General features: G+C 40.3%; 1 protein-coding gene across 1 annotated transcript in view; it reads left to right on the top strand.

Annotated features, from left to right (window-relative positions):
• GABRB1 (gamma-aminobutyric acid type A receptor subunit beta1) overlaps positions 1-13,449 on the top strand; it is a 774,728-nt gene that overhangs the window by 326,498 nt on the left and 434,781 nt on the right. Inside the window, exon 4 of the mRNA XM_077477537.1 lies at positions 10,185-10,405. Coding sequence (XP_077333663.1) covers positions 10,185-10,405 — 221 coding nt within the window. The remainder of the gene's footprint in view (positions 1-10,184; positions 10,406-13,449) is intronic.

Raw genomic sequence — 13,449 nt, 5'->3', positions numbered from 1 at the left:
ATTTTCACGCTAGCCTTAATGTACTAACAGTTAAGCTTCATACACACAATACGTAAATTGGATGAAAAATACCACTTTTGAAGCGTTCGTGCATATGAGCATATCATTTTTATTTCTTTTTTGGTGGGGGAGTGGATCTTGGGTGGGAGTTCCCACACTTTTTTCCCCAGGACTTGACCAATGTCTATCATATAAAATCCCAATAAAATACATTTACGTTTTGGCTGTAACATGACAAAATGTGGAAAATTTTGCAGGGGTGTGAATACTTTTTCAAGGCACTCTAGCTTAAAAACAACTAAGGGCTGTAAACATAGGAACATAAAAGTGAACCAAATGAAAAAAGTGATCTCTTGAAAATGTGTTGGAATTACTTAAGGCGCAACTAAAAGGTGTATGTGACTCACAATGAGTAGTATAAACTAATGCAATGGATGCATAGTAAATTATGAAAAGCCTGCATACATTCAATAAACAATGTATCAGAAACCGGTGGAGTTTAACTCCATAATGCATGATGAACCACACTGTAAATTATAAATGCAGTCAGTGGATACAGTGCAAGATTACATGCCTGCTGAGAAGCATTATGAATAAAGCATCACATTAGAATAGTAGTCTTACCCAAATCATGATGCAGAAACAAATTCACATTGACCATGCAAGTTCCTAAGGCTTCATGAACACTGGACATTAAAATAACATTATAAAAATGCCAGTAGATTTGCAGTGAGTCTTTCAACTTTTTTTTAATGTTTTTGCAATAGCGTTTATTCACATTTTTTAGCATTTTTCCACTTTAACGGTTTTTAGCGTTTTCTTTTGAAGATTTTTTTTTCAATGTATTAAAAACATAAAAAAATGCTGATGAGCCACGTTTTTAAACATTTATCAACGTACATCAGCGTTTATGCGCATTTAACATTTTTAAGTGTTTTTTGTGGACAGAAAAACAGCTCCTGAACACGTTTTTTAGGGCATTCAGACAACAGCCCGTAAACTCCACTGCTAATAAACGTCCAAAAATGTCCACGTGTGCATGGACACATAGGATAACCTAGAGGGAAGTTTATGGGCTGTTAAAAAACTTCCAAAAACAGATGTTTATGAGCTTCAGTGCGCATGGAGCCTAAATATCTTGCAGGATAATTTAGGCGTCAGATGGTGACTGCACCAACAAGAGATAACACATTACTAGACCTACTGATTACTAACAATACAGACCTAAATGCGGATGTGGAAATACTGGGTAACTTAGGAAATGACGACCACAGGTCAAATAGATTCAGGATACATCACAGAAATAAGAAGCGTAAGGGTAATACAAGTACATTGAACTTCAAAAGAGCCACCTTCCCTAAACTGCGTTCTTTGTTAGATGATATAAATTGGGATAAAATCCTAGGAACAGATAACACGAAGGAAATATGGGAGTGCTTTAAAAGCATACTAAATAAAGGTATTGGCCAGTGCATTCCAATGGGAAATACATTTAAAAGAGCTAAAATATTCCTGGGTGGTTAAACTCCAATGTAAAAATGCAGATAAAAGCAAAAGAAAAGACCTTAAAAAAATATAAGGCTGAGGAGTAATTTTCAGCATTCCAACATTATAAAGAATGCAATAAGAAATGTAAGAGCGGTTAAGATAGAACGGCTAATCGGCTAAGATAGAAAACAAATGCACATAGCGGAGGAGAGTAAAAAAAAGCAAAAAAAAACAAGAGTTTCTTCAAATACATTAACAGTAAGAAATTGAGGCCAGAACATATTGTCCCCATAATGGATGATGAAGGGAATTTGGTGACAAAGAGAAATTAAAGGTTTTAAATGCATTCTTTTCCTGTTAATAACACTTCACAGAATGCCCCCTCATGGCTAACAGAAGACAGTATCAGAAATAGGCTTGAAAAGCATAACCTAAATAAGTCTCCGGGACCAAATGGCTTAAAACCGATGGTCCTTAAGGAACTCAGTAAGGTGACAGCTGGACCATTATTCATATTTTTTACGAACAGTTTACTAACTGGAATGGTTTACTGTACAAACTAAGGTCTGTCGGCATGGACCATAGGGTGAGTACCTGGATTGAGCATGAACCATAGGGTGAGTACCCGGATTGAAAACTGGTTACATCGGCGTGTCCAAAGGGTGGTGATAAATGGCGAGTACTCTGAATGGTCTGGGGTGGTGAGTGGGGTCCCCCAAGGATCTGTCCTGGGACCAATTCTGTTTAATCTATTCATAAACGATATAGATGATGGAATGAACAGCTATATCTCTGTATTTGTGGATGATACCAAGTTAAGCAGGGCAATAACTTTGGCGCAGGATGTGGTAACCTTACAAGAAGACATTAATAAAATAATGAGGTAGGCAACTACATGGCAAATGAGGTTTAATGTGGAAAAAATGAATACATTTGGATGTTAAAAATACAAATACAAGTTACTCACTATTCCACGTACCTCTGGGAGAATCTAGGATGGAAATGGATCTGGGGGTCCTAGTAGATGACAGGCTCAGCAATGGCATGCAATGCCAAGCTGCTGCAAGCAAACCCAATATAATATTGGCATTAATTAAAAAGGAGATTCACTTCAGAGATAAAACGATACTGCTCCCTCTCTACAAGTCTCTGGTCCAGCTGCATCTTGAGTATGCTGTCCAGCTCTGGGCATCAATCCTCAAGATGGGTGTGCTGGAACTGTATAAAGAGTCTAAAGAGGGGACTAGAGGATCTCAGCTATGGGGAAACACTATTAGCACTGAACTTATTCTCTCTGGAGGGGAGATGCTTGAGAGGGGATATGATAGTGATGTGCAAATATGTTACTGGTGACCCTAGCATAGGGGAAAAAAACTTTTCAGAGAAAAGGAGTTCAAAAAGACACAAGGCCATTCCCTAAGATTGTAAGAGAAGCAGTTTAACCTTAAAGTGCGTAGAGGATTTGTTACTGTCAGAGCAGTAAGGAATTGGAATTTTCTTCCACAAGCAATGGTATTCTCTGGAAGAATTCTCTTCCACAAGCTGGAAGTGTTGAAAAACGATTATATGGGCACCTTCACGATCACAACATACAGGGATATACAATGTACTATTAATATAAACATACACATCACAGGTTGAACTGGATGGACTGGTGTCTTTTTTTAAACTTACTAATTATGTAACTATGTAAGTTAGCAACCTATGTTAAATCTGGGATGACCAAATGGGTGAGGAACTTGTCAAATGGATAGTGTCTGGAAAGTCAATACTTTATTAGATGGCCAAGTTCACATCCACATACCCAAATCAGACTATATAGTTCATTAGAAGCCCTGTCTCTAAAGTGGTATTAAGCAAACATTTATTATATTGCAGCTTACCCATTCTTTGTTGTGATGGCTGCATTCATTTTTTAAGGCTTTTGTTCTTCTATTTTAATCTGGTGATCGTTGTTGTTGGAAAATGTTAGAGCCTGCTCTCAAATTTTTTCCATCGGAAATTGCGACGGAAAAAGCCTGCTAGAGCCCACACACGATCTGATTTTCCGACAACATAATCTGATCTGACTTTTTCCATCGGAATATCTGACGTGTGTATGGGGCATAACAGTTACAGAGATGAGACTATCCATTTAACGATAGCAGGGGTTCCTACAATGATTACCTTTTTTATTGCTGTAAAACCTTTATACTAAACAAAACGTGTTGCTGTAACTGCTTATAACGTGTGAGCTTGATTTTGGCTCAATTTTTAAAAAATGTCTCCGCTATTTTAAGCAGGCTTTGCATAAAAATGCAAGGTCCCCAGATGCTGCAGCCCCCACCCTGTAAAAAAATAAAATGAAAACAATAAAAACACAAAACAAATAAAGAACGTACAACCTGGCTTCTAGTAAAATATCCTAAAGCTAAGTTGTAAGCTAAGTATTTTTTTCATTATTCTTTAAATTTCCCTTTTTTATTTTTTTGTTTTCACTGATTGATTATTATTTATTCTTGGAGTAGAGGGCTGAAACATAAGACCTTGTATTTTTTCGCACAAGGTCAGCTTTAGGTGCAGCCACCAAAAACCCTTATAGGTTTGCATAATGTGTCAGTAAAGGCATTGTGCTGACTTATTTAATAAGACAGTCCAAGCAAGAAGCAAATGCCCAGAGTACAGTAGCTCTCAGAACAAATTTAAGCTTCTATTAGGTCCTAACATTTAGGACAAGTGAAAGTTGAATTCTGATTGGTTGCTAAGGATAATTGTATGTATTTTACATTTTCAGCTTTAGCAGTAAGCTTCATTAAATGTCTTACATTCAGCTATTGTCTGACCCCGGCAACTAGAATACTGAAAAAGACATGGCCAAGAGCAGGGTCATCTTAATAGCATCATGGGCCCCTGGGCAAAGTAATGCTATGGGGCCCCTACAATCCTGCCCAATTTATGCAACTACTCCTAAGAATAAAGTACAATATTTTCTACTTTCTGCTATGAAACATATCAATTAAAAAAATTCTGCTACCTGTCTTTGGTATAAAAGCCCAATATGTGTATATTGATTGGTTTGTGTAGCAGTTCTAGTATTTACAAACTATGGGAGATATATATTTATAGCATACAGCTATAGAAGCTATACTTGTAATGGTGGTGATCAGCGACTTAAAGTGGGACTGTGATTGGCTTTGAGGCAATCTGGTGCTTACAGACCCGCAGGGAGGTTCAATGACACTGACATAACAAGTGACACTAATACAGTGATCAGCTATATACTACTGTACTAATGACACTGGCTCAGAAGAGGTTGACATCAGGGCGTTAACTGTGTGCCTATCAAATGTAATATGTGTAATATGTGCTGCTTTTATGAACAGGTTTGGCTGCTTTTTCTCCCTGAACTCAGAGTTGATTTCGGGGAGAAGCCAAATAATGGAGTACAGAGTTTTGTGTGTTTGTAAACTCTGTGCTGCGATTGGACACAGCTGATCATTGGGTTTCTGATAAAATCATTGGTTGAAACCTGTTGATTAACTTGTGCTGCGTCCAATCACAGCACGGGTTGGCCGGGGGCATGCATGCATGCCCCAAAAACTCGGAATACAGGTGGCGATGTACGGGTATGTTGTCTGGTTTGTCTGTGCTGCCCACCTTCAATAAAACTACTGTGGGTGGGTGGCAACTGGTTAAGGCATATTCACACCAGATGTGGTGGGGCTGTGTTGGGTGGCTATTCCAGCACAGTCCCACCTCATGACAAGGCAAAATGCCTGGTCTCTGGTGTGTATGGTAGTTCACAGCACTGCGGCCAGTTGAGCTTTATGAAATGTCGGGGTGACATTACATAAAGTTTGTTTAAAAAAAAAGAAAAAAAGCACAGCAGCATGTTGCATGAATAAACCCGTAGGCCCTTTTCACACTTGTGCGACTTGTCCTGTGACTGCAAAGTCGCATGACAGGTCGTATCCCATGATTTTCAATGAGTGCCATTCATATATGTGCGACTTCAAGTCACAGCAACTTCAAAGTAGTCCTTGCACTACTTTGGTCCGATTTTGATGCGACTTGACGTCTATAGACACAGGCATTGCTTCAAGACACAGCAAAATCATGCAACTTTCAGGTCGCACAAGTGTGAAAGGGGCCTAAGCTGACAAGGCAACAGCTGGGGGTGTACACATGCTGCAGCCATAATGCTTTACTTCATGACTGCGCCAAGAATTATATCCCCAGTTGCATTTGCGGGCACTACCACTCGCCAAATCCCCCCCAATCAAATAAAATGGTCCGTGCTGCAATTTCCCCACAACCGTGTGCTATGCACATGATTGTGGTGGGGGTGATGAGGCATTTAGATGGTTAAAACAGGTGGTGAGGAGGCAACACATCACCTCACCGCCTATATTATATAGCAATAGCAATATTTGTGTGTATTGCTTTTCAGAGGAGGGGCAGTGTTTTACAGTCAAAACTTAGAATAGGAGAGGTGAGAGACATACATATGCATTTGTCAAGTTGAGGGTGGGGTTTCAACCATAGAATAAAATGAAATAGGGATATCTTTTGAATTGCACTTGCATGACATTTCATTGTTGATACAAGCATTGTAAAATAAATTGATAAAACGGTCAGCCACCACATTGAACCGTGGACTCCAATCCTCCAAGCCTGCATCAGCACACACCTAGAGTATCTAGCCCCATGCTGTGTGAGTCTCTGTGCACATCAGGGGGTGGGTTATGCTAGTGCAGAGACAGCAGGGATTGGCTACTTTACAAGGGCCTTTCTCACTCAGCACCCCTGAGGCTGTTCAAACTGAATGAAATCTCTCTTAATGTCTGACTGACAGTAATAGTGCAAGTGACAGGATTGGCACAGCCAAAGTAAGGCACAGTACACTCTGCACCTGACCCGCTCCCAGCCGCGGAGTCCTGGCTGGGCGGTAGGTAGAGGCGGAGCCACTAACATTCGGTGATTCATTACAGACAGGGAGGTTCTGGGGAGATGGTGACAGCACAGCTAACAGGCGGAACCAAAGATGCCACCGCCCGCTGGCAGGGCAGCTATCAAAAATTGTGGGGCCCCTTAGACAGCTTTAGGCCTGGGCCCCCTGGGCCTGACCACCAACATTCCCCAGGGCCTGCCCACTGTCCATCCCAACAAATCTGCCCACTAGCCATCCCATCAAGTCCTTCAGCGCACACACTTTTATTTTAACACACTTACAACATCATATATGTAAATGCACAGTGTATTATAAGTCATCAGTGCTTCCAAGGTTTAACAGTGGGAAATTCTATTTGTCCAAAAGATACATCCCAATCCAGCAGCGGTATGCTTGCATCACCTCTTCCACACCTGTATGCTTGCAGCCCCCCTCACACCTATACGCTCACAGCCCCCTCACACTTGTATGCTTGCAGCCCCCTCACACCTGTACATTCTCAACCCCCTCACATGTGTATATATGACTCACACATGTACACAGGCACACACACACACACACACTTACACAGGCACACACACACACGCTCACATATGTACACAGGTACACACCTACACACATATATGTACACATGCACACACACACATATGTACACAGGCACACACATACATATGTACACACACACACACACACACACGTGTGCACATATGTGCACACATACACAGACGAACACACACACATATGTAAACAGGCACACACACACACATGTACACAGGCACACGCATGCGCATATGTACACAGGCACACACACACACGTACACATGCACTCACATGTACACATGCACACACACATACACATGCACACACACATACACACAGGCACACACACACATACACAGGCACACGCGCACACACACAAATGTACATGGGCCCACACACACATACACAGGCACTCACATGTACACATGCACACGCACATACACATACACACACATGTACACAGGCACACACACACACACATGTACACAGGCAAACACACAACCCATCCCCATACTTGTAGAACGGCCCTTACTTGTTAGGTGTTGTTCCTGGTCCCAGCTCTTGTGGAACACACAGGACGGGTGCACATTCAGGAATTTACAGAGGTGGCAGCAAAGAGCCCTATGTCATCTCAATGATGTTCACACATATTTCTAAAGCCAGCGCAGCCACAGAGCTCTCCTGCGCCTGCCCCCTGACTTCTCCCTTCAGCAGGGCCCTTCTAGATGATCAGGCCCCTTACTAGTGTATGGGCTCTGTACCCCCCTGATGGCGGCCCTGAACTGCCTGTGCCCAAAAAGCCTGACTCCCTTGCTCCACTGCTACTTCTATTTGTCTGGCTCTGATGGAACCACATGTGAACCTAGGGCCCCTGGGCAGTGCCCAGTGGCGCCCCCTCAGTAAGACGGCCCTGGCCGGGAGAGAGTAAGGCACCAGTATTTGCTCAGAGATAAGAAGTTAAGAAGTAGCAGAACCCCTTCATTTGTGGTTTCTGCATTCAGCCGTTTACTTCATTGAATATAGGTTGCTAATGTGCTCTTAACCTACTTGGTGTAACATTGCTCCTATCATAAGCCATTTGTGAGGACAAATAACTCTAGCTCCACAAAGACAGATATATGGAACTTTTTCCTCTTTTGTGCTGGAAGTGTGAACAATCTGTATGGCCGTTTTTTTTTCAGTATTTGCATTGCCATACATTTTTATAACTCCCAAAAGCTAATTTTGGCTAGTTAATTATCAATAGCTGAATTACCTGATAATTCTTAGCATATTGTTGTATACATTTTAAGTAACGAACTAAATACTAATCTACAACACAACTCTGCCTCCGTACTTTAGCTTAAAGTGGTTGTTAAGCCACTTAGTGTTGGTGCTACAATCCCCTAATAATAATAAATGATTTGCCCCAGTGTATGTGTTTTGTAGAAAACAAAAAATACCTTATTCTATAGCGCCACTCGGCGCTCACGTGACCGGCCACCTCTCCTCTCTCTCGATCTGACAGAAAAGCGGGCAGGGCTGAGAATCTCCTGTTGACATTAGCGAGAAGGAGGAGAGGAGAGGAGGAGAGAGGCAGCCGATCACTTGAGCACTGACGGCTGTATAAAATAAGGTATTTAGCATTGTATATTTTACAAAACACATACACTGGGGCAAATCATTTATTATAACAGAGGTGATTTTAGCACCAACTAAGTTATGATACCAGCAAGGGAGGGCTGGCGAGTGATTGGATGCTGACAGGCAGGGAGGGGAGGGAGGAGAGGAGGACAGAGGAGAGAGCAGATGACAAAGGCATGTAAACTGACCATAGTGCCATGGCTCAGCAGCCATGATAAGCCATGGTCAGTTTACAAGGGGGAGGGCAGAACCAGGCAGGATCAGCCAGGTATTTCAGGTGATAGAAAGAGTCATATTACATAGCACAAGCACTGTGTTGTATAAACTGCTTTAAAGGATCCATTTTTTTTATTTTAGGATAACAAAGACTTTAAAAGAGAAGTATAGTTTTTTTTAATTTAATAAACATACTTACCTAGGTGGATGCTGCATCTGTCCCTCTGTGCCTCTAACACTGAGAAGCGAGTGATCTAACACTGCTGATCGCTCAGTTATCAGAGTTCCCCAAGCTTTGAAGGGAGCAGGAGTGGCCGGCTCAGGCTCTCAGTGGCCTGCTGAGGGGCTGAGCTAGGTGCCAATCTAGGCATGTGGATGGATCCCGACTCCATTGTCGTGATCTTGCCCGAGCCTGGACCGGTCCCGTGACATCAGCTGACAGTGTCCTTCAGCCCTCTGCTGAAAACGGGCCACAGGAGTGCAGAACGAACTTCACTCCTGTGATCCACAGGAGAAGTACCATCAAACGAGCTTTGGTGGTACTTCTTCTTTAACCTTTAAAGGCCTCATGTACACTGCTGCTAAACGGAGGTTTAGGAACAGTTGGGCATTTTTTTCAACTGCTCCTGAACTCTCCTCTATGTTATCTTATCAGTACATATACACAGGGTCATTTATAGTCGTTTATAGCCAGTTGAGTTTAGAGGTCTTTTTTGGTAAGCAAAAAAAATTTATTCAGATGCTGAGTTTAGAGCCATTTCAAATGCCAAATGCTTCTAAACGTGACAACTCACGCTAAGCCTCATTTTGTTTACAGACGGTTTTAATTTTTGGCTATTTTGAAAAAGAAAAAAAAGAAAACCAGACGTTTTAAATGGGGGTTACTATCTGTCAAGTTAAATCGTTCAGGAGAGGTTGTAAAAATGTCCCGTGTACATTAAGCCTTACTCTAACGAGACCTAATATTGTCATATATAATGAAAGACAACATTCTAAAGTTGATACTATATGCTTAGGTCAAAACTTGACCAAGACTAGCAATGACTCATTGAAACCAACCAATGATGGCGTGTTTTTTCTGGGTCAGTAAAGCACCTCTTCAGCTTCCCTTCTTTTGACATGACTGCCTTGGATCTATTAAGTGATGTAGCACTGAAGAATAGTGGCACTCAGGCAAAAAAAATGTTATCTAAATAAGTAAGGCCAATACAATTTAATTCTCTAAAATGAAAAAATCAAAGAAAAGTATTTAATAATATGTATTTTTAGGATGCTGTGTTTGATGTTTCTTTCTACTTTTGCCAGTTTCCAGTCCTGAATTTAATTCCTTTAGATTTGTGAAGCTTTTTCTGATGTATTACAATTAGTGTTTTCTTTGTTTTTCTAGGACTATACACTCACAATGTACTTTCAGCAGTCTTGGAGAGACAAAAGGCTTTCTTATTCAGGAATCCCGCTAAACCTCACACTGGATAACAGGGTTGCTGATCAGCTGTGGGTGCCTGATACATACTTTCTTAATGATAAACGATCATTTGTTCATGGGGTTACAGTGAAGAACAGAATGATTCGACTTCATCCAGATGGAACTGTTCTTTATGGACTAAGGTAAGGAAGGCATAGCATTATTTTTTTCTATCAATTATATTTAATTGTCAGATACCATTTGTTTATTCCACAGCAGCATTTTTCTAATTTAGAATTTGGAGAGCAAACATAACTTCGATAACATTTTAATAATATTTTCAATAATAGACCAATAATATTTTCTTTAATGCTGCATACACATGATCAGAATTTTGGTCGGAAAAAGCTCTGATGGTTTTCCTGACTGAATTCCGATGGGATTTCACTCAAGCTGTTTTGCATACACACGGTCACACCAAATTCCGACCGTCAAGAACGCGGTGACATACAACACATACAATGGGACTAGAAAAAGGAAGTTCAATAGCCAGTAGCCAATAGCTTCCATCTCGTAGTTGAATCTGAGCATGCATGAGTTTTTGTGTGTTGGAATTGCATACACACAATTGGAATTTCTGACAGAAACTTTTTCCGTCTGAAAAATTGAGAACCTGCTCTCAATCTTTAGCTGGAGGGAGTTCGGCCAGCAAAATTCCGATGGAGCATACCCACGGTCTCATTTTCCGACGAAAAGCTCTCATCGTTCTTTTGCTGGCCGAAATTCCATCCGTGTGTACGCGGCATAAAAATAATTTTGTGTGCCCTTCAAGTCTTTCACAGTCAACTACAGAAAACAAAAAAATGATCCCTTTTTTGTTGCCTTTAGCACTATGTGATCCAAGCCATGGGAACTGAGATGTGACCCAGATCAGAGTTATTTGTTTATTGCAGTTATTAAAGAACATCAGCCGAGGGCCAAGACATTAAATGTGGCCCCCTTTTTTCAATTTTTTTCTTTGCTGTATGAGTTGTATTCTTAATCCACTTGTGGGGAAAAAACATGTGGGAACGGTTTTCTCTAAGCTAAAGTACCCAGAAAGCATGTACATCATCTTCAACCAGCTACACATGAGATTCTGTATCCTATTTATTTAGAATCAACATATTTCACAGCACTTTACTATTCCCAATCATTTTAAAAGGAATTTATGGTGTGATTCTCCACAACATACACAAACTAGCACATATTTGAGTAGTAGTAAATTAGCCTACCATAATGTTTTTTGATTGTGGAAGGATACAGGAAAACCTATAGCAAAGCCACACAACCACAGCAGGAACATATATAATTCATGTAGACATTGCCCTTGGTAGAAACTAAAAGCAAAGCAAGGAAATATTGTTAGCCTCTGTGCTGTCAATATCTTAGAATGAGACTATGAAGGAAGTCTATGCTTCTCCACTACATGGTAGGAAGTAAAAATATTCTTTGTTTTGATATGTATGATTTCAACAGCTCCTAATTTTAGAATAATAACCAATTTACAGTTACAGTTACATTTGATACTGTTGCTAGCAATTCATGTGTGCTCCTATGAGGAGATGTGGAAAACAGGACCTACAAACAATTTAAATCACAGGGTGACTGAACGATTCTATGGAGGATTTACATAATATAGGTTCTCAGCTGTCAATAGCTTTAAAGTGAACGTGTTTTTTGCTTTCGCAGGGCAAAGCAACAGTTATACTGTACCTAAATTGTTATTCCTTATAGAATATATCTACCTTTCTTTTTATTTCTCACTAATCTGTTCTGCCATTGGAAATTAAAATAAAGTCTATGGACTCACCATGTTCCCATGTGATTATTTGCCTGATCATCCTTACTTTAACTGATCTCAAATTCCAATCTCACACCAATGGATAGACTACATGCAATGTAGCCCAAGCACCCATCTTGTCAACATCTAGCATAACTGGTACCCTAAGTCCCAATTTACAAATGACAGGATCATTATGAGAGCAAAGAAACCACTCATCTGCCCCTTCATTAAGAGCAACGAGCCATTGCTCCACCATTGCTTCTTGCTGACGAGAAAGATTTTACAGCAGCGAGGGAGCAATATACTAGCAGTCATTTTGTTGATGGATAATCACTGACAGCAACTGGATCATTAATCTAACATTGGTCTAAGGCTGACATACCTTTTGGCTTGTTCCGTCTTGCTAGCACAAGCAGTAGAGTACAATTAATGATTAAAAAGTCTAGTACCGAAGCAATTTTTTGTATCTGTTAATGTGACCTGGCTCATTAGTTTTTTTATCTTACATTCCACTTTTTCAAATAGTTAGAAAACATATGCATGATAAAAGATAGTTATGCACCCTAAACAAAAATAACAGTCTGACACAAATATGTGGGCTGATAATCACACAAAAAAAGGTTGTTCGCTAGCTCACCGGAGCAGGTGATACTTGCACTACTTGGACAGCAGTCCATGATTACCATATCAAAAATTTTCATTGAACTTCTCCTGAAGGATCAGTTTATAGCCCTCTGACTATGGAGATACAAGCCCAGTGTTCCAAGCTGGCATTGTTCAGGGGAGTGGTGGCACATTTTTGTTGGTCTTTAACTAAAAACTGCAAAAAAAAAAAGAAAAGAAAAAAAAGGCAGACCGGGTCTAAAATAATAAGCAACCGTTTGTGGTACAACCGCTGCCCAAAAATCTGCTACATTTGGAATTGGTTCAAATATTTATTTGGCACTGTCCTACTTTGTCTAACATTACCAAGAGCAGTCTTTCTAGTACCATGGTATATACAGTACATATATTTCATTACTTGACCAATAGGTATAAATGAAGTTCCAGGGTGCTCACCATCCAGTCTCTGTAAAAGTTAAAATACCAAAAACAACTTCACACAAATAAATAGAATAGGTATGTAGGGATGACATTTTATTAATCCACCATGCTTCCCTTTTTTTTCAATGTCATTACTCGGTTATCCCCCCTCTATTTCTGGGGACATACCATAAATCAATGTTTCCTAGTCCTTGACGTGTTTAAGTACTGGCAATGTCACCTGGCATTGGCACTTCTGAATGGATTGTCTGTGTTGGACTATGCAATCTTTTATTTGTTGAGTTTTCTCACATGCATAGATACGTTTTTTTTTGTTTTGTTTTTTTAATTGGAAAAGGCCAACTTTATTTGGATAAAAGTCATTTTACAAAGAAGTTG

This window comes from Lithobates pipiens, unplaced genomic scaffold, assembly GCF_037356315.1.
Source record: "Lithobates pipiens isolate NorthernLeopardFrog02 unplaced genomic scaffold, aLitPip1_a1.2 Scaffold_13, whole genome shotgun sequence".
NCBI lineage: Eukaryota > Metazoa > Chordata > Amphibia > Anura > Ranidae > Lithobates > Lithobates pipiens.
The sequence above is the reverse complement of the archived record's forward strand: the minus strand, read 5'-3'. Positions and strand labels throughout refer to the sequence as shown.